Source organism: Erithacus rubecula (assembly GCF_903797595.1).
Source record: "Erithacus rubecula genome assembly, chromosome: 14".
NCBI classification, from domain to species: domain Eukaryota; kingdom Metazoa; phylum Chordata; class Aves; order Passeriformes; family Muscicapidae; genus Erithacus; species Erithacus rubecula.
In genome coordinates, this window is record NC_136666.1 from 171891 (window position 1) to 193609 (window position 21719).

At 40.1% G+C, this 21719-nt stretch overlaps 1 protein-coding gene across 1 annotated transcript in view; it reads right to left on the minus strand.

Moving 5' to 3' along the window:
* HERC1 (HECT and RLD domain containing E3 ubiquitin protein ligase family member 1) overlaps nt 1-21337 on the minus strand; it is an 82917-nt gene extending 61580 nt beyond the window's left edge. The window contains 15 exon segments of the mRNA XM_079317759.1: nt 83-227; nt 1092-1219; nt 1781-1924; nt 3461-3557; nt 4156-4467; nt 6045-6239; nt 6533-6628; nt 7823-7842; nt 7845-8078; nt 8081-8122; nt 8125-8268; nt 8271-8358; nt 8360-8443; nt 8445-8776; nt 21193-21337. Coding sequence (XP_079173885.1) covers nt 83-227; nt 1092-1219; nt 1781-1924; nt 3461-3557; nt 4156-4467; nt 6045-6239; nt 6533-6628; nt 7823-7842; nt 7845-8078; nt 8081-8122; nt 8125-8268; nt 8271-8358; nt 8360-8443; nt 8445-8750 — 2035 coding nt within the window. The 5' untranslated portion in view covers nt 8751-8776; nt 21193-21337.
* Between the last annotated feature and the right edge of the window lie 382 nt (nt 21338-21719).

A 21719-nucleotide genomic window follows, 5' to 3' on the forward strand; every position in this document is an offset into this window, starting at 1 on the left:
ATAAAGTAGAAAACAAAAGCTGAGATACAATTGCTTTATCAAAAGAGGAGGATTGTGTATTTTTACAGCTTGTTCTCCTTACCATGAGAAAGTGCCAAGCAGTGGCTGTCACCAATGGAAATGTCAACGATCCTAGTAGCAGCCAGCTCCTCAATGAGCTTGGGTCTGAGAGCAGTCGCCTCAGAGGAGCCACAGCCAAGGCAGGCACCGCAGCCCCATGCGTACACCTGGGGCAGAGCAACACAATTGAGCTGAGCACAGCAGCAGCATCCCAGCAAACCACCTGACAGCAACTGCAACCACACCTTCAGCAGCACAGCACAGCACCTTCCTGACTGAGCACACATCTACAGTGCTCCTTCCCCAGTACGGAGGTGCCCCAGAGCACAGCACCGGGGATGGAGGGTGCAGGGAAACAAACTGCTGCAGTAAATGTCAGCATTCCTAACCCCCTCTTGGAAAACCCACTGCCCCAGAACACAGTACTGGAGAGTGAGGCTGCTGCAGTTAATGCCCACATCCCTGACTCCCTCTTGGAAAATCCACTGCTAGAGTCACATAGCTGAAGGTGGGGAGGCCACCTGTGAAAATGCTTATTGGAGGACATGCATCCATTATGCCAGGAAGGTCCTCCTTTATCACCTCAACATTTATCCCCAGACTCTCCTGAGATTTTTCAGATCAGAAATAAAACTTGCTGTTAACACCTATATTCTAGTATACACATACATTTTAAAAACTATTAAATCACTTAATCACCTGAGTTGGTTACTATATTAAAAATTAAAAGCATTCCACTGCTGTTTGTTTCTGGAATCCAATTTGATTTTACGCTGGTTACATTTATTAACCTAAAAATACTACGTTTTCTATGACTAAGCAAGAATCTTCAAGTGTGTTTTAGATGACTCAGCACATTTTTAAATACTCTTGTGCATTAGATACTCCAACCTCTAATCAAGAACTTCACTTCTACTTAAGTACTAGCTGAACATTTCCTCAACAGTCAAAATAATAAATGCTGAGATAATGTGGATCCAGACCCTCTTCACCAACTCCCATAATCTGAGTGAAAACTTGATTTTACCTACCTGCCCTGTTGATGTCAAGGCAAGCGAAGACTGACTTCCAGCACAAACCTTTCGAATAAACATTCCTTGCAAAGCTTCTATAACTTTAGGTTTATATACTCTATTTGTATCACCATGACCAAGTTTGCCTGCAAAAGGAGGAAACACAGCTAGGAGGTATTTTCAGTGGATAGACAACAATTTAAAAAGTACCCCCAAGAGTTGTTTTTTTTTGTTTTCCAGAAATGTCAGAGTGGCTTTTTAAAATTAAAATATATTATGATTTTTTATAAAACCCATTCTCTTCCAATTACAGTAATTACAGACTTGACAAAACATATATTTATTTTAGTCTATTTTAAAACTGAAATACTAATCCCAGGCAGTTTATACGTAATAGTTTGTAGGACATAAATAGCTACTATCATATCACAAGTGAATTTATTTGAAAGTTATCAGCACAGCATTTTTCCAGAATTGTTCATCCATTCACAGAGCTTTCTGTGCTGTGAAACCCCTCCTCTGCTGAAAATCTTTTTTTTTTTAACCTTATAATCTTGCAAGTGAACTTCAGATATTTTAATTAGATTTTTTTAAGAATTCCTTCCTTGAAGAGCCACCAAACAACAAATAAAAACCAGAACCAAACTGCAAGGAGTACTGAAACCATGAGGCAGATGGAATAAGACAAAAACATTAGTTTCACCCACCATTGTCTCCTCCTCCAAACGACCACACTGTTCTCCCATCTTTGGACAGAGCTATGGTGTGTGAGCTGCCACAGGACACCTCTCCTACATTGCTAATATCTTTCACCAAAGTTGGGATGTTGCGGCTGTTGCTGTCACCATGACCTAAGGAAAAAAATGAGGTGCATTTAAAGATCCTTTTCTTTATGTGAAGATTAAAGTCCTATTTCTGTTTTACAATCATAAGATTTTGCAAATTCCACATGCACTGCAGTTATCACAAACGATGATTTCTGCTGACTTCTTGGAAAGATTTGTAGTAAGGTTTGGAAGACATCTGTTGTAAAGTTAAACATTTAATCTTTAGGGTTTACTTGAGACCACCTGTTTGTATCTCACTGCCTCTAAAATTGACCATTATCTTCTACCTGGCTGAAAAGAATTTCTAGCACAAGTGCCGTCGATCCCAGCTGATGAAGAGCCAGACTCCCAGCAGTGGGCAGCCGGTACTGTGCAGAGCAGCTGCAATGGGGACCCTCTGTCACTGCTGCCCACACTGCACAGACTGAACACATCAGCAGCAACAGCACCAACAGCTCCTTCCTGCAGAAACCAAGAACATTACACCCATCACCTATACTTTACAACAAGTGTCATTTCTGCTAAACTCCAGAAATTCTGTGGATATGGAAGAAAAATGGAGAAGAGAGGAAAATTAATAACACTGGTATCCATAACTGATTAAATATGAACAATTTCCTATAACTCAATGAAATTTTACTGTCTAGCTACGTTCTGGAACTCACCATTGAACAATCCAAGACCTGCAAATGACATCAAAACTCCACAATAATCTAAAACTCAAGGAGAATGTTTCCACAATTCCGACCAAAATTCCAGTTAAATCTCTAACATGGAGTTCTTCTCCTAACAATAGGGATACACTCTGAACTTCTACTGATTCCCTTGAAAGCTGTAATTGTCAAAACCACTCCTCACCTTCCACCCCTGCCACTTGCTTGCATTTACCCCTCTATGCTTGATGACTGTGACAGCCAAAGAAAACATAAGGGAACTAAAGTTTAACTGAAACAACTTTCTATGCAAAACCTGTTGGTTGAAATCAACTTGCTTGAGAAGAGTAGTTTTATTCGAAGCATAGCAGCTCTACAGCAAAGATGATGAAACAGACAAGTGAACTTGAAGCAAATAACAATACAGGCTTTTTTGTTTCAGGTAAATTTAACTTCTTAGATGTATGAAGGTAAAAGAACACTAAGCCATTCTGGCAAATGTAACATCAAGTATCCTTATTAGAATCAGATCCTTGATATTATTAGCCAGTTATTCCTCACCCTTCAAAGGCTCATTCTACCATCACACTATATTAGGTTCATCTAGAATTCCAGTTTATTTAAAATGTCTACTGTTTACATTCCAGTGGCATTAGCAATCATATAGTCTTATGAATGAATAAAAGCAACTTGCCTCGAAATGAAAAATCTTTTTAAAAAATCTTTGTAAAATTAACTGCATTAGAAAACTTACAGAGCCTCTGCACTAGCCAGCAATACACACACAACTAAATACATGTGTACGTGTAACAGAGGGGACAGTTAGAGAAGAAGGCAAATAGATGCATAAAAACCTTACTAGACACAGGAATTATTCCAATAGCATCTCATGAAATGTTCAAATTACCTAATCTTCCAAAGTCTCCTTCTCCCCATGTGTACAGCTCCCCATCTTCTGTAACAGCAGCACTGTGTCTGTAGCCCGCCGACACACACACAACCACCTACAGTACATGCAAAGGGAAAAAGGAAAATGAAGTTTTTACACCAATCAAATGGCAAGTCTGAAGGCTTGGGAGAGTCAAGTTTCAGGAATCTACATGAATTAACTTGTTCATTCACATGAATCAAGTACACACAATCTTTGCAATCTTTTCTATTTATTTGATATGGAGAAATAAGTACATAAAAAGGGAAGTTTATATGTAAAACTACTAATGACCTATTTATTAAGCAGCATTAGCATCATGATATCCTAGTCTTACGAGAGAAAAAAGCAGCATCAGTGGATGTTTAAGAACTAAAGAAGCTATATATGAAAGCCTTGATTTTGCAGCTAGCAAAACAAAATCCGCAATTCCATGAAAGCCCCTGAACAAATTTGACTCAAGACTATGAGAAGCTTTCCTGACAATGCCACTGCCCAAATCCCAGGCCTACAGGTAACCATAAGCTCTGGTGTTTTACTGAAAGCAGACACAGCCTCAAAGACAAGTCTATAAAAAAAACCACAGAACGTTTTCTTAGGGTTTTATCTATTTCTGACTTTACACAACATCCCAGCTGAAGAGAAGAACAGGTGCTCTACTGTACAAAACGTACCTTCCCTTGCAGGGGACCCTGGATGAGTTTGGGGTATTTCTGAGTTGAACTATTGCCATGTCCCAGTTTTCCGTAGTCACCATCACCCCAGCTGAAGACTTCCCCTTCTGTTGTAAATGCTAAAGTGTGACCATCAGATCCTTTTGAAGATGACACCTTTTTAATAGACCTGTGAGGCTCAAAAGTCAATTTTTTCAGTGTGGACTGATTGTTGGAGTCTCCCAGTCCCAGTCTCCCATAGCTGCCTTTCCCACAGGCTCTAACAGAGCCATCCGTAGAAATGACAAAAGTACAATATTGTCCAGCTTCAATCTGCAAAGAGAGAAAATGACGCAATGTAGAAATGCAGAGCTTGGATAAACCCAGAATTTACACATAGGTCTAGAAGTCTTTATTTTTTTTAACAGAATTTCAGGTTTCTTCATATAACATGATGCATAAACTAAGATAATTTGGATTTCAGCAAACAGTAAAACTAAAATTCTTGGGAATTGAATCTATGATTGAACCTATTTTCACAAGAGACTAAAGTATGTAAACAGTGATTATTTTATTTATTTTAATCTCTTCTACAGACTATAAAACTTGTGTAGCATTCAGATCTCCAAAACTCATAGATGGAAATCTTAATTTTTGAAGGCAAAGTAACAGCTTGATAAAACATTGCAGGTTTTGCGTAATTTTAACCAGTATCAAGCAGTAACATTACAGAAATACACCCAATGCTAAAAATCCATTCATTTGAGACTATAAACTTTAATTACATGAACATCAAAGAAATAAGATTAAAAGCCTTTAAGAAAAGAACTTGCCCCTGTTGGGAAGTCAGTGCTCAGCTGAGCAATGACCCAACAGCAAACAGGGTTAGGAAAATCAGAAATCATTCCCTATAGGAATCTTAACAGCAAAGTGGAGAGCAGGTTCCATCTGAAGCATAAAGGTACATCATAAAACAGCCCAAAACAGGTTGCCACAGCCCTATTTAATGGGAATTAACGTCTTCATACTGATAATCCTACAACAATCATCAACGACAGCTAAGTGGAAAAATCACATAAATTTGTTGTATAGTTGTATATAGTACAATTAAAAGAGCAATCCATTCATTCAGATCAAGCATTCTATTCTTGCGTACCAGTCTTTTGAATGTTTTGAAAGTTTTTCTGAATGCATAAACTTGTTTTATGATGTCCAGTCCTGCAGCCCATTGGAATATAAAACACATCAGTAATGTCCATAGAAACAATTCCAGAAAACGCTCCTGAATTGTCTAGTGACCAAAAAGTGCTTTTACTTAAGTCAACACTGCAAAGCCAATATAGTACCAGAAAAGTAAACTATTATATACTGGGTCATGCATCAATAGAAGTGCTCAGCTGCAACTGCACAATCTGTGACTGGGAGCAGAAAGAGCATGTACACTGATTTTCAGAAAGCTAATTAAGGTTGCTGTGTCAGCAGCTAGCCCAGTCTGGAGCTTTAAACTCAGCAATCCTAGGTGTGAAAACCACCAACGGAAAAGTACATGGAGTCGTTAAGACACCTTTTAACCAACAACTTAAAAAACTAAACAGAAAACAAAACAAACAAAACCACCAAAATAAACCCACAAAAAAAAACCTACAGACAACTATACTTGTTTCCACAGAGCAAGTCAGTCATTCATGTTACGTGGATATTTATCTCTGTGTGTCACTGCAAACAAACCAGAATGTTTATCCGAGGCATCAATAAAAGCAGTTATTGAGATATTCTCAGCCGAATAAGCAGTTCTGAGCATCATCCCTTCACTCCAAACTGGCACTCAGGAATCAAGTACTATTTCCACTTTCATATTCTGACTATGAAGTTGCTGAATGTCACATGTAACACTAACAAATGTCACTCACCGTCTGTGCATCAGAAAAGCTGGGAGCAAGCTTGGGTTGCAGTATTTTCTCCTGAGTTCCTTCCACCAGCTGATGGCTGCTGTTGCTGCCCCACACATACACCTCACAGGTCTCTGACACAATGGGAGCATCTCCTGTCTGGATGCTGTCAGGGCTGGCACATGTCCTTGAGTAGTCTGAAGCCATTCGGCAAACCTGTTCCAACCAGAGATTTACTACTCTGCAGTAAATTTTATATTTCTTCCTATATAGTCACAGTGTTTAATGCAGTTTTAATTGGCCCTCAACATGGTAACTGCCTAAAATAAAAATCACCACCACCATATCATTAGCTTGCCTAAATAACTTTGTCCCACTATGTCTTAGGTTTTCAATGTTTTTTGCACCTCCTCTACTCCAGAATAACTTGGCCAAGACTGGACTACACCAATTCCATGAGTGAGAAGGAGGTAAACTACAGTCACTTAAAAGTTTTTGTCAAGACATACCTCTTCAAACAAACACAGAGCTGCCTCATACAGAGAACATAAACCATCAGATGTTCTGGTTGGCTCTCTCCATTGACTTCGATCAGCAGACGAACCCTACAAGGTTTAAATGTTATTAGGAGAAACACTCCCAGTACAGCAACAGTCCTGAACAAAATACATCAGAGATTTGTTCCTATAGCTAAGGAAAAATCACATGGCTCTTTCTGTAAGCACACCACCTCTCTCCTGAGCTGTGATACCTGCATACACGTCACGAAACAAAACTGCCACAAGTGCTGGTCCAACATTCTTACTGACTCCTTTTTATGAAAGTATCTGAGTTCAAAGTTAATTTCTTCTAATACTATTTTGTATGAAATGCACGTTATTTGTGTTTAAAGTGATAATTATTTTTAAGTTACTAATCATAATTAATTTTATGTTTACATATCTTTCATATTTTGGTCTCTAATTGTATATATAGCCCAAACCCAATAACAAATAAGGTTGCTCATCACAACATTTAATCCAATTCAGATATTGCTACTACCATGCTCTTCTCACGGACCCCAGTCTCCAAAAGACTTTTGAGATCTTTTTTAGAATCTTTTCTGGATTTTAAAATTTATGTTTATTAACAAACAGTACAAGCATGAAAAGAATGACAACTTGAGGGAAAAAGTCATTCCCTATTTCAATCTGAGCACTATGAGGTAGAAGCTTGCCACAGCTTACAACTGCAATAATTTCATTTACTTCCTTTAAAAACAATATTCATCTTGGAACAGCAGTAAGCACTCAATATACAAAGCAGTGTGCCATACTTCCCATTTAGCTCATTTTCTATCACATTAATTTCTGAGCATCAGGAAAACTGATGAACATCCTGAAAATGTATAAGCAAAGGCCTAGGTGAATGGGAAAGCAGGGATGTGTAATTAAAGTAACTAACAGGAAACAAGGTGTATTGCAGAACTTTGAATTTTCTAACTTTTTCTGCTATGAACTTAAATGTACAAGCCCAAATGGATCAAGTATGTCCTTGATATTTTTCCCTGAAGTTACAGCATGACACCAAAAAAGAAAACACAGAGATTGCTTTGTTGTTTCATCTTTACCTATGGGGGAGCAGGTGGGCAGGAAGGGAGAGAAAAATATGGTGGGTAAAAAAGGAAACACAGGGGAAAATAATTCACAAAAATGTCTCTTTTCTAACATACTCAGCAAACTGGTATTGGGTGTGAAGAAACTATCCTGTTATGAATGCAACTACAGTGCAATGCAGAAAACCAAGCTGGTGACACCTACCAGAGATCGTCGCATCTGGTCAATATGCTCATAAAGCAATCAAAGCTGATCATCCCTTCTGGACTCTGCAGCAACTTGCTTTTCTCCATGGAGTTCACTACAGCTGAAGCACCCAAAGCCATTTCTATCCACTCAAGAAGGTATCTCAAGGCACCTCGTTGGGCAGCCAAACCAAGAAGCAGCTCAGAAGCTAATCTACGACCTAGAGTATCAGCCCCAGAGTTTGGAATCGTTACTCCTTTAAGAAAAGTTGTTATTGTGACAAACAGTCCAAACCCATTGGGGGAATCTTGCTTTCATGGCTAGAGAGAGAGGTGGTAAAGAGCTCACAACTTCTATTGCAGTGTGGATAACATCATGGCAGAGACTGAGGCCAGGCCCTGCTGCAGGCATCATCCAGCTCTGTCTCAGCAGGGCAAATAACAACGTGAGCCCAGTCGAACTCACATTTCTATCAGAGCATCTGTGCTCGACCTGGGGCGCTCGCTGACAGAGTGCACATCTGTGGATCCAGAGCTGCTCTCTGGGGAATGCTGGCTGCTGCTTCACCTTCCCCTTGTCATGGTATTTATTAGAAAGTGCATAAAAGACACGCTGCAGCACGAGGAGACGCTTTCGAAGGAGCTCCAGCAAATGGAGAGTCTGAGCACACCATCTTTGCCAGTGCCAGCTGGCTGCTAAGAAGGGCATCCAAGTAGTGGTCCTGCTCATCACTAGAGAGAGATTCCCGCTCAAAATCTGGTAACTGAGGTCCTTTGAGGCACAGAACCTGCTGGGGCAATGGAACTACTTCTTTATTGCTAACTAACTTAGCGTACAAGACAGAAACTCCCTCCCTTGTGGCAATAGATTCACTGTCTTCTGTGATCCAGGAGCTGTTCAGGTGTTCAAGCCATTTCAGCTTCACAGGTGGGACCATAGCTGCCATGCTGGTTTACTTCTTTGCCATTAGTCCTGAAGATGAAAAAAAACTGTCAATAGGTATGCAATATTATCTACAGCATATTAATATCCAGACTCAAATAATACTTGCAGAAGGTAAGCAGCAAAAGATTAACCACCAAGAATTACCAGCTTCAGCATTTCACCTACATGTATATGCAGCTTACTCAATACAATGTAAGAATTTTAGTGTAAGTCATTCTGCATTTTCTAAAGCCATATGCACAAAAACTCACAAAGCAAATTAAATTCTGCTAAGTGACATGAACAGCATTTAACAGATAGGGCAATTTAAGCCTTAGATGCCAAGAACCACAGAGGTGCAGGGCTGATAAGCATACCTAAGCACTATGATGTTTTTTGTCTGAAGGATCACCCATGTAATGGTATGATATTTTGCTATTTTATATGAATAAAGGATCACAATTCCAAAAACATACACTGAGTTCGAAAAAAATTCTCCCATACTAGAACACAGACTGATCACAAATAGTTGAGTCCAAGGTCTTTTAAGCCTATGCCTGAGAAAATTTTTTAAAATCAATAAATTAAAAGCACATTCTGATCCCAAAGAGACACTCGAGTTACTAATTTTAATGCTGATACCGTTTAGAACTTCAGTCTCTTCATGAAGATTCTTGATGTCAACTCTAAGTTTTGCCAAGGTAGGTCATAGCTTAATATGCAAAGAGGCTTTCCTCAAAGTGAGCTTTTAAAACTGCTCATTTTAAAAGAATTTTCCTTAAAGTAATGCTTTCCCTCCTATTGTACAAAACAGATTTGTTCAATTCCTGCTTCATAATCATTAACCACAGGTTACATAGATTCTGAACAATCACTTTCTGTTCTTTGACCTTTAAGTGCTAATGCATTACAATTTCACCAAAAAGTAGTATCAGTTCCTGCAGGACAGTTTTGTGTCCTTTGGTAGCGCGCACCCTATCTGCTGTAATTTCAAACTGAACCCTGGGAGTGGAGGCAGTCTCTGCCATGCAGTGAAAGTCGGTGCTGCAGCCATGCCATGCTCACAGGGCAAGTTGCAGGCAGTGCAACTTGGTCCTTGTTTTGTCTTGACATTTCACACTTAGAAAATGCAAATTAAAAATATAAACTACTTCAGGTAACACACACAGGTACTCTTACAGCCAGCACCCTGTTTACTGAGAAAGGCAACACTGTGTTGTTTGTCAGAAAGGATTTGCTAACCACTATTTGATCCTACAGGAACTGTAAGGCCAGTTAATGAAAATGTCCCAAGTCTGGTGTTATGTGAAGTTTGTGCCTCCTCAAAAGGTAACACATGGGATATAGCCCCATTAAGAAGTTCCCTGAACAGACTCATTCATGGACTTGAATGCTTTCACCAGCTACTCCTCTTTCAGAAACTTCTAAATGTGCTCATGTACCTCAAAGGTACTAATACTGCTGCTTTTCCTGAAAACTGATAGATTTTTTCCCTCCTGCCTTTGTATGCATCTCTAAAAATAGAAAATGAAGCTTGAAGCTGAGCTCTCAGCAGTGCCCTAGTATCCTTCTGCAGCTTTCAGAAATCCGTGGGTCCACCTTGAAAATAACATTCCGTTTCATGTGACAGGCAGCAGGCTTTAACCAGACACTACTGATAAGCCTGGAAATGCTCTCTGAATACAAATGTAGATGATGTCTGTCTCTGCATGTAACAGCTACAGATCACTTAAGAAGTTAAGCAGAAACCAGCTAACAGTAGTAGCACAGTCTATAGGTAGGGTTTATTTCTTCCAGCTCATTGCCACAGACACAAGGTTTATAATTGCTCCAGAGCCTGGACATGGACATCTCAGTTCTTTTTAGGGCAGACAGAAAGAAAATATATTTGGCTTTGAAAACTCAATAAATACTCACTGCTGTTTCACTACATCTGACTCCTGCAGGGTCAGGTGAACATGTGGGAGTACAAAGTGCGCAGGGTGGGCCAGTCCCACACACCTTCTGAATGTGCTGATCACATGGCCAAGCACAAAGGGACAAGCCACAAACATGTGGCAAGAGGACAAAAGTACTTTTCTTTTGTCGTCATAAACCTGTAACAGTCTAAATGTACAGCAACAGCTTTATAAAACTATGTCAACACTGAACACTTAAAATACTTCAAACTAAGTACCCAGAACTTTGGGATTTATATTAAAAAAACACAACAACAAAAAACAACCCAGCTCACCTGCCTTTATTCCTCCCTTTCTCCTCCTGCTCCTCAGGAGAAAAAATAAATAAAAACTGTAAACAACAATGTGCAACACAACTCATTTGTCATATCTTTTAGAAGCTCAGTTCCTGTTGAGGAAAACACCATTCTGGGGAAGTAAATGTTCACATATATTTTACTGCTGCCTACCAGTAAGTCAACTAAAATGAGATCTAAAACTCACAGCTGAACAAGGATCCCAACAACCTTACCACATGTAACATCTATTACCAAAGCTCTCTCCAGGGAACAGTGGGGACAAAATGTATATATCAAACCCTAAAAGCCAAGTTCTATGTACCCTGGATATAGAATTTTTCTTTCCAAATCGCAGTGGCAGTAGTTTGAGCCGCAGGGGAAGAGATGTGAAGGTAACCAAGCCTGCCTTCAGTGCTTGCTCACCCTGAGCAGCACAGGCAGGGCTGCAGCTGAGATCAAGGAAGGCTGGGGTTCATGGAATCCCCTGCTGGAATAGTGCACAAGCACATGGAGAGCTGCTCTCACCCATCACTGCTCCGCACACCGACTGCTGCTTGTTCCCTTACATCAGGTGAAAGGGAATGTGAGGAAAAGAATTTTAAAATGAACCTGTGAAAACACAGGGAATATAATCAGGGAAGGGTTTTGCCTGAGCTAAGAGGAGTAGAACATTTAAATTATGGCAGAAAAACTTTTAAGAGAGCTCACTTTTTATGTTCTAAGAAAGATGGAAATAACCTGCAGCAGAGACAAAGGTTCTTTCTTCATTTATCAGTGCACTGCTTTAAATGCACCTGAAGGTGAACCTACAACTTCCAAAGCTGAATCCCACTGCAGACTGAATGTGCATCCCCCGGGTTTCAGATTCTGTCTCCTCAGGCTCAAAAGCCAAAACCTTCTGGTCTGTTCATGGTTTCCCCCACCATGTCAACAAACACACGGCCAAACTACTACTGCAATTCTAAGCTCAGAAGCAATTCTGCACATCTTGCAATAACTAGTAAGAACAGACAGGAGGTAAGAGGATGCATTTCAAATTTAAAGAAATCAACTTGCAAGCACCTGTAATGATTGTGAAACCATAATAATTAAATGATTGGCATGCATTTCCACACAGCCAAGAACTCAGAAAGAAAGCTGGTGATAAATTTATGCATTTATTTATCTTCATCTATTTAGTTAGATGATGATTTTTAAGATGCTTTGGCTTAGATTGTTTGTTGCCCCAAGGAAAAAATAAACACAAAAGCAAGAGCCTGCAAATGCTTGTCAGCAAGACAGAGCAAATACTAATAACTGATAGACTTAAGATCTTCCCTTGTGAGTAAAAATAGGGAAAAATAGGAAAGTTGTCATATTTCACAGAAAGGATGCAGTCTTCAGTGGCCTAGCAAATAATTTTAAAGAATTTAAAATACGCTGCATTATTAAAGGGTTTGTTTTTTCTTAAATAGGAATCAATTTAGCCAGAAGTCACCAGCTGATTTTTACAGGTCACTAAAAATATTAATTCCTGTGGTGGAAACTTACCTACAATAACTAATAAATCACAGGTGTTAAAAGTGTGAATGGTCCACTGCAAGCCAGTATTAAACACAACAGACTACTGCTTAATTTATTTAATTTACTATAAATTAATTTTATATCACTAATGAAATAGGCCAAACAGTCAATTCTTTCACTGAGAAAAACTGCATCTTTTTAAAGGAAAAATAATGATTTCTCTATCTCAAAAAAGAATAAAATAAGAGACTGGAGATGTATCTAACTACATTTACAAGTTATTTCCATGAACCAGAAATAAATTACGAGGAGATAAACCATGAATGTCGTACCTTCCTTCCTCTGCCAGCACAGCAATTTAATCACAGAAACAGAAAGAGGAATTTGATCCTGTCATTAATCCCAGCTTGCATATTTCACATATACAATACCAAGTCACTGACTGCCTGGATGACTAACACCTTCATGTACAACTGACCAGGACACAAAACAAAATAGGTGTCCACTACAAATGTTTCAATATTCATATATACATGTATATATATGTATATACTTATATTTTGGTATTTATATTAGATACTAAAAATCTTTCATGTGTATGTGTCTGAAGCACAAGTAATCTTTCTGCAACAATTATTTATTTTCAAAGAGGAATAATTCTTGCAAAGCATTTCAGTTAACATCAAAGTGAAAATATCACGAAAATTATGTAGAATTTTTTTGTATTTATATACAGTGACAAATGTAAGGTAAAATGTGACTGAGAAATAACAGTAAATTTTCCAGCCACTTACCACCATCTCCTAAATTAGCTATGGAAAGAGATTTTTTTAGAAAGGGAACAAAGCAAACACTAAAGATTTCTCACTAATCCACTTGGTTGGCTCAGACATGAAGAGTGTCAAACCTCTAAGAGCAAATAATTTTTTTCAGATTTTTACTACAGCTTCAGGAAGCCAAGAAGTTTTTTAGGTCTTCTCACTTCTAGGTAAGTGGGACAGCTTTAATCATCTTCAAATGCAAGAGAATAAGAATTGACAAAGGGGGAAAAAGCTTTACTAAAGAAGTTAGTAAGGAAAGTTCTCAATTTCACACAGTCAAAGTGAGGACTTTGGAAACTGCCCCAAATACTCCTACATTCCAAGGGCAGGGGGAAATGAGAATGATACACAAAGGATCTGGGCATGGGGTTGAAGGTTAAAGTCTGTGAAGTTCTAAAGATCCTGTTCCCGAGTCCAGCAGGAAAGACAGGTCCTGGACAGAATATACACACTCCCCCAAAGGAATTTCCACAAGTCTTCCCTTTCCACATCAGTTCAGAAATTATGGGAGAGACTTGAATTTGTCACCCAAAAACCATCACCATGCAGACAACTAATTTATCCTAATACAAGTAAACAGGAAGTTCCCTTCTAGGGCTTAGATTAAAAAATGCTTAGAATTTATAAAAGCTCCTCAGAAAATGTTGTATGTAGATCTAAGTTTAAGATTGCTGGGACAATTTAAAGAAAGGTGGAAATTGGGCAGAAGCTGTACAGTGCAGCTACATCACATTCTGTAGCTCCTTTTGAGGAGATCAGGAAGACCAGGAACAGCTCTAAGCAATTCCAGAGAGCTAATACTGAACTCCTGCAGGAAGGGATACAAGTATGAAAGCCACAACAAGAAAAACTGAGGAGTTCACATTTTGTTTTGAAGAAAACTGTAGAAAAGATCCTTAAAAAGAAGAAGACAGTATTATCTTGATGCTTTAAGTAGTGCAGCAGTACAGTGGCAATTTCCCCACAAAACAGTTCTGCTTTTTCAGTCCTTAGCACACACACTCAAGTAATTAACAGACAGAAAGCCCTAAACATGTGGAAGGGAGGAGCTCATTTTAGGGCCTGTTTTCTCTTTTTTCCCCAAAGCATCATCTAGAGTGGCTCTACCTCATTGCCAAATGCAGGTAATCACTGGAATTCCAGCAAGAATAATACAAATCCATAGATAAGGAGAAAGAAGGTACAACTGCTGCTCAGGCTATGAAAAGGAAAATCTGAACAATCAGCTCAGAAACATCGTAAATCTTGAAGCACAGTGATTTCCCATTGCTTGTACAAACCTGAATCTTCCTGCTTAATTGTTATTTCACAGCTCTGTGCTTTCCTCCCTGTACAAGGCCCAAAGAAGCAAACATGGATAAAAAACAAAATTGATCTTAGATAAAGTGTTGTCAAACAAACAGAGCAAACAAGGGGAATGTATTTTAACCTAGTCTTTAAGCCAGGCAGAACTTCTCACAGTCCATGGAGATTTTCAACCATTTAAAATGCATAAAATTATATACAGTACCTTCAATCAGTATGAAGAAAATCCGTTTTCTCAAAGCAGTGACACTAGCACACAAACTGAAGATATAACAAGGATGGAATTTAATAAAGCTACATACTACCACGTTTTTCTCTAACCTAGCCTGACTACAGCAGAAATCAAGCACACACAAAAACAATTATTTTGACAGAAGCCAAGGCTCAGGCTCTTCAAACTCCTACAAAAGTAGCTTAAGTTTTATTTTCTGCAAAGCTCTCGAAAAACTGCACCTATAAAGCTGTAAATAGTGTATGTCCTAAAAATCAAAAGTTTTCTCAGAGGAAAAATAAACCTCACAAGCACTCTCTCCCTCTGTGCAATCAGCAATTTCAGCAACCTTTGTAAGACGCTGACTCCATTTATTTTATGGGAACCTAATTACAACAGCTTGTAACACAAGAAGTCAGTCAGTACAGTGAAATCACAGGCAGGAAACACCAAAACTAAATACAAAGATCTGGTTGTGAAACTGAATTCTATTCACTGCCTGCCTGCAATACCGCATCACACACACACACACACACAGAGCTCTTCACTGTGTGTTCACTGACAATGAACTTCCTGAAGTCTACAGAAGTTCCATTTATTATTCTCAACAGGAGGAGATCCTAGAGTACCTCCTGGGCTCAAGGTCCCTGCAACATGATGTCACCTGGAGGGTTTCTAAAAAGGATTAAAAAACACAGTATTTAAACAGATGGCAGCCAGATCACACTACAGCTCTTGATTAACTTCTGTGATGGGCCAGAAAATTGCATTCTGTGGTTCACACAAAACTCAGAAATGATTTCACAAACAGAATAATCAGATAATTATATGTGTTTATTATTCAATTAATTCACTGTAAATGACACTGACTACTAAAGAACTTTATTCTGAGATGTTGTTTAGATAATTTTTGATAAAGTAGAAGTTCTCATTTATTGACAATCACAACTCTGGAAAAGCTAATTTACTTAAAATATGACAGAAAACCTAATGCAATAGGCTTGTATATACTGCTTCACAGTGATGAGGGTATTACAGCTGTATTATACAAGTGAAATCTCTTCAAAGTTGCAACATTTTAATTTTTTAGCACAAGCACTTAGAACCCTTCTAAGTTACTTGTTAAATCAAATGTAACATTCCTCCCAATAAACCAAAGTCTTTAGTCTATATTCAAGTATACTAAATTATTATCAATATTCTGTCAAATTCCCAACTTACATGGCTCCAGAGCTGAATGTAGAATCCAAGATATGACTATACCTTTGTTTTGTGCAACAGAAGGCCTATTCTCTGGTTTTGCCAAGTTCCATTTTTAAGAGTTCCTGATGTTCCATAAATGACAGATTACCTAAAATTTTTATCATTCCAGTCTTTCATACAACTTATAAAGAAGCCACAAAGTCCCAGTAAGAATCTTGTTTCACATACTGCCAGCTGGTAGAGTGCAGCAATTTTTGCAGTCCTTATTAGAATTTTACAATCTGAAAGTACAACTAAACCAAGTTGATTTGCATCCTTTTTTTCTTAAGTAAAGGACTGTGTATACAGGATTTAGAAGCAGGTATCAAAGCTCCAAACAACATTTAAAGCCTTTTACTTGAAAGGTGATTCAGAAACCAAGAATATGGAACAGTAATTAGAATCCTGTCTTGTCACATGCCAAAAATATGAAATGTGCAGGGGACACTGGGAGAGCTGAAATCAGCAGGACATAATGTTGCCAAGGAGAGTTATCTGTTCAATATTTCACTAGTGCCAAAAGCACTGTAGGTCACTATGCAAGGTATGAATCTTCAAATGTTCTTTTTGGCCTGTCCATGTGGTCTAGACACACTGCCATGAAAGATGCCAGGTGAACAGAATCCATCCAAAACAGTCAAGGGAAAGAGAAAACAATAAATTAGAAAATACTGACACTGCAGAGAAATTACTGCAAATTCACAAAGAACTGAAAGTAAAGAGATAAAAACTGCCATTAGAAGAAGCAAAAAAAGAAAAAATTACCAGCAGTGCTAGTAACAGGAGATGGACTATAAAACTGTGGAAAAAAGGAGTTGTGGTCTCCTACAAATCTGGAATAGGAATCAAGGAATGACAGGAACTAACCCAGCAAAAGCAAGCAAGAACACAGCTACAGCAGATTGTTCTTCACACCAGCATTAACTCATGGGAACATCTGTCTCTACTGAGCACAATGGCCACTATCTTCCCTCCCTGTATAAGCCTCCTGCTCAGCATATGGAAACCAATCAATGACATCATCATTCAAAATTACACTAATTATGCAAACAACTTGACTTTTCTTTCTGAATATTGAATTCCACCTAACCTTCTATTTCTTAAGTAAGCCATGGTAAGGCTCTACTTGATATTCTTCCAGTTTTAGTCCTCCTACATGATTTTAGATTCCTGTGGGATGACCTATGTATTCACTATCTGGTATAGTTTGAAACCAATATAACTCTGTGCTTTCAGCTGGTCACTCCAAAGACCTTCTCAGAGACAGACTAAAGGAAGACAAAGTTTTTTTAAGTTAATACGAAACTAAAGCTACTTGCCCTTAGGGTTTAAAAAGAAAGTGATACAAAAACCTTATCATGGTTTGTCAATGTAAACCTCTGGGGACTGCAGGAAATCTACTCAAGTAGAGAAAACAAAAATTATCATTATTGTTCAACAGATAAACTTAGAAAAATCAATTTAATCCATTACCTCCTTAGATGCTTTAAGGTTACTGAAACAAAAGCTGAGAATGCAAGACACTTCACATACACAATCAAAAATAGTCAGTGAAGAGGAGCCGAGAAGCAAAATTCCCATCCATCAAAAACACCCCAACAATTGAGCAAAGAAAGGTGCCTGATCTTGCACCTGGAAAGGGACCAAAACTCTGGTGAGTTTTAACACTACTACTCTCCCCAAAAGGTACAACCACTTGTACTTCTACTGTGAAGTTACAGGATCTTCAACCACCACAACACATAGAAACAGACAATTTCTTGCAAAAACTGCAAAAAATTTGAAAGATGCACTTACCAGAACTCATTACTTGAAATTGAGAAACTCAGCAACAGACCGGAGAGCACACAGTCAAAATGCAAACACATTCCACTTTCCAGTTAGCTGTATGTAAGCAGAAAGTTGGACTGCAGCCTTTACATGTATATACATATATACGTGTATATATATGTATATATATAAAGGGGAGGTACAGAGCAATGGAGTCCCTGTTAACAGCAACAGCACAACAGGAAATGGTTTTGAACTGAATATGGGTAGGTTTAGCTTGGATGTAAAGAAGAAACATGACACTGAGGGTGGATGGACACAGGAGCAGGTTGCCCAGCTAAGCTGTGGATGCCTCTTCATGTTAACACTTCCTGTTAATATCTGCATTTCTTGACAAAGAGCATTCCTGTTACAAATGATTTTAAAATAAACTTCTGTTGTGTAAATTCATGCATTTGTAAAGAATTATTTTGAGGATGAAAATCCAGTATTATCTAGTCTTGACAGCAGAAAAAAGTTATAGTAAAGAGGACTCAAACTGCAGGCTCTTCTTTAAGCAGCAAATTAATTCCAGCTCCCAGCAGAGAAGATGATTGCTTGAGCCACCTGAACATGCTCCTAGTGAGCTTGGTGACATCAGGTCAGTCACAACAGGCAGCCCAGGCCAGGGAATGTACCTGGCCAGCTCCAAGGTCACAGGCACCCTTGCTGTTGATGAGCAAATCCTGCATCTGCTGGGCTCCAGGCTGGCTTTCTTTCCTTGTTTTTATATTAAGAATTTCCAAGCGTTACTCTGAATGACTCTAGTGCACAGCAAGCAGCTGCAGCACACTGGCAGTGATTTCAAGCAGCCCTGTTACAACACAGCTTCGACTTCTGAGGGCTACTTAAGATGTTTTTAAAGAGCTAACACCTACTCGGTTTGAATGTTCCACTTGACTGTCAGTCACTACAACGAAGACGGACAAAAAGAAAACCTGGCAGCAATTTCAGGGTTGGAGTACTTCTGAGAGCCAATCCCAAACACAACCAGCACAGTACTCACCATTCACTACCACAACTTTGACAGCAGAAAGTCAAAGCAGCCATCAAGAATTGCATCCTGCTTTAAAATGAAACACACCAGTGCAAGATAGAAATCTCTTGAGTTGCATGAACAGAGGAAGATTAAGTATCTGTACTGGATCTAAGACTGTTCTATTGAAAGGCTACTGACTTCCTAACAACCTATAACCACTAATCAAATGTCTGCTGCAACAAGCCTCCCTGAAATACGCATAATTTCTGTCTCTGTTATTTATTTTTAAATGGGGATAAGTGCATCTCTATCCCATGAGTATTACAAGAATTACACTATAAACAGAAGGAAAGATTGGAATACTACACGTGTCTTATCGTCTTAAACAAAGTACTTAAACACCAATATTTCATGACTCAAACATATATTATTGCTACTTTGGCACACAGCTTTCCTCATCTATAAAATGGTCCTAGTCCACTTATTACTGATAATTTAAAATATGCTGATAATTTAAAATATACTGTCTTCTTAGAAAAATAAAGATTACGGCTATCTCAGATTGCTAAATTAGAGGGAAAAATCAACAAAGATTTAGTCAAGTCACTCAAAACCACTTCCTAATCAACTACCACCCACTGAATGCAGTTCTGAAACAGAACATATTCACTGATAAACTATTTTTCAATTCAAGGATTAAATTAATAAAAATGCTGTGTGATATTCTCACCATGCCAAGCAGTCTCTCAGCAACAATAACTCAAAGACTTTACATCCCTATACTTAATTAACAATTAGATAAACACCTCCTTATACACATTTCCAAAAGATTTTAACACTCCCACTTCCCCGTCAACTTCTATACTTCAAGCCACAAAAACACGTTTAGTCTTAATGTTCAAAGAACAAAACATACATGACAAATTTAAATAGAACAGAGGAGCAGAGAGGAAAACCTTAGTACAGGTTTTGCACCCAGAGACAAAAAACTTTAAGATGTTCATTTAAAGCACAACCACTGTCATAAAGCCACATAACAAGTCCCTCAGAGGTGCAAAGCATTCAGAAGACTGGCAATGCCCTTCTGTCCTGCAACACAACATGGTACAGCTTTTCATCTTTCATGCCAAAACCAGATTCCACTCAGAATAGGGAAGCAGTAGCACACTGACCAGGTATACAGTCTACCTTTCCAGATTAATTACTTTTTTTTTTTTGTGAGACTTAACCCTGAGATCCAGTCCTCTGCAGTTCCACATCCCAATGGAGCAGATGTGGTCTATATACGGTCTCTAACAAGGAGCATAAAATCCAGCACATGTCAACTTAGAGCTCTGAGGTTTTATATGAAATACCAGCATAGAACACTCCACTAAACTACAACTCTGATCACCTCATGAGACAATCTGCACGTGCACAACACAGATATATACAGGATATTATAAGGTACATAAGCACAACAGCCCCAGCTACAGCAAATAACACCATCCCATCCATGAGGAAACAGATATGTGACATCAGATATGAAAATGTTTCAACTCCACTAAACCCCTCCATTACACACTGTGAAAGGAAGAGGCACAACAATAGGATTCTGCCATTTAAAAAAACATGAAAAGCAGCTTGTGTACAGCAACATCTCAATGCAATTAACCAGATGCAGTTTCAAAAAACCCCAAAACGCAGCAACAAAACACCTGCTAGGACTTCACTTTGAAACACAAAATAAATCGTCTCTAAGTATAAGTATACACATAATGTTTCAGTATTGTAAGCAAGGGCCAGCAAATATGCCATGGGAAGACAGTGCAATTCAGATGGCTGGTCTGGAGACACAAGGAGCACCTACCCACAGTCATGCACACACCTGATGAAGGCAAACATGACAAATTTCAGAATGAATTTTGTGACATCTGACGGATCCACCTGGGATGCACGTAGCCAGAGATGCATTTAATACTTAAGAAGAAAATGCGCGGACACACGACAACCGCATTCATGAGGCTCATGGGCAAAAAGCACAAACTCCGAGGACCTCAGCCGAAGCACAGTCAGAATTCGTACAGTTTACAGCGCTCTGAAGAGGCACAAAAAGCGCCCATGAAAGGAGAAGAGCAGCGGGAGGACGCGCGTCCCTCTCCCACCCTCAGCAACAGGACAGTGACACTTGACGGGCCCCACCTGCCTGCCCTCTCCCTCACGGCTGCCTGCACCTTCCCCCGCTCCCCGGCGCCCGCGGCTGCGGCCCCGCGATGCTACCGGGCGGGGAGGGCGCGGGGAGAGCCCCTCCGGCCCTGGGCTCGCCCAGGCCTCCCGCCCCTGCCCGCGCTCCTCAGCCCCACGCGGCCGCGCGCTCACCAGGCAGCAGCGGGGGGAGGCGGTAGTGCTGGGCGCGGGAGCGCGGCGGGGCCGGCGGGAGCGCAGCGCGGGGCGCGGAGGTCCCGCCAGGAGCCGCGTCCTCCCAGCCCGGATTGTCACAGGGAAAAACATGACGCGGGGCGGGGAGCCGCCGATCTCGCGGGGCTATCGCGCGGTTCTCGCGAGAGCGCCGGCCGCCGGCTGCCCCGCCCCGGCCCGGCCCCCCCTCCCCCCGCGCGCGGCACGAGCAGGCACCGCGGCTCGCGCCCAGGACGGAGCGGGGCCGAGCCCGTTGGCGGGAACGGCTCCGATCGAATCGGTACGGCAGAGCTCGGCTCGGCTCGACAGACCCCGATTCGGCGAACTCGGCACGGCTGGGCCCAGTGTCGGCACGGCTGGGCTGGGCACAGCTCGGCGCGTCTCGGGCCAGTCTCGCTTCGGCTCGGCAGAGCTCGGCTCGACCCGGTACACCCCGGCTCGGCTCGGCATGGCTCGGCTCGGCGCACTCAGAGCGGATCGGCCAGGCC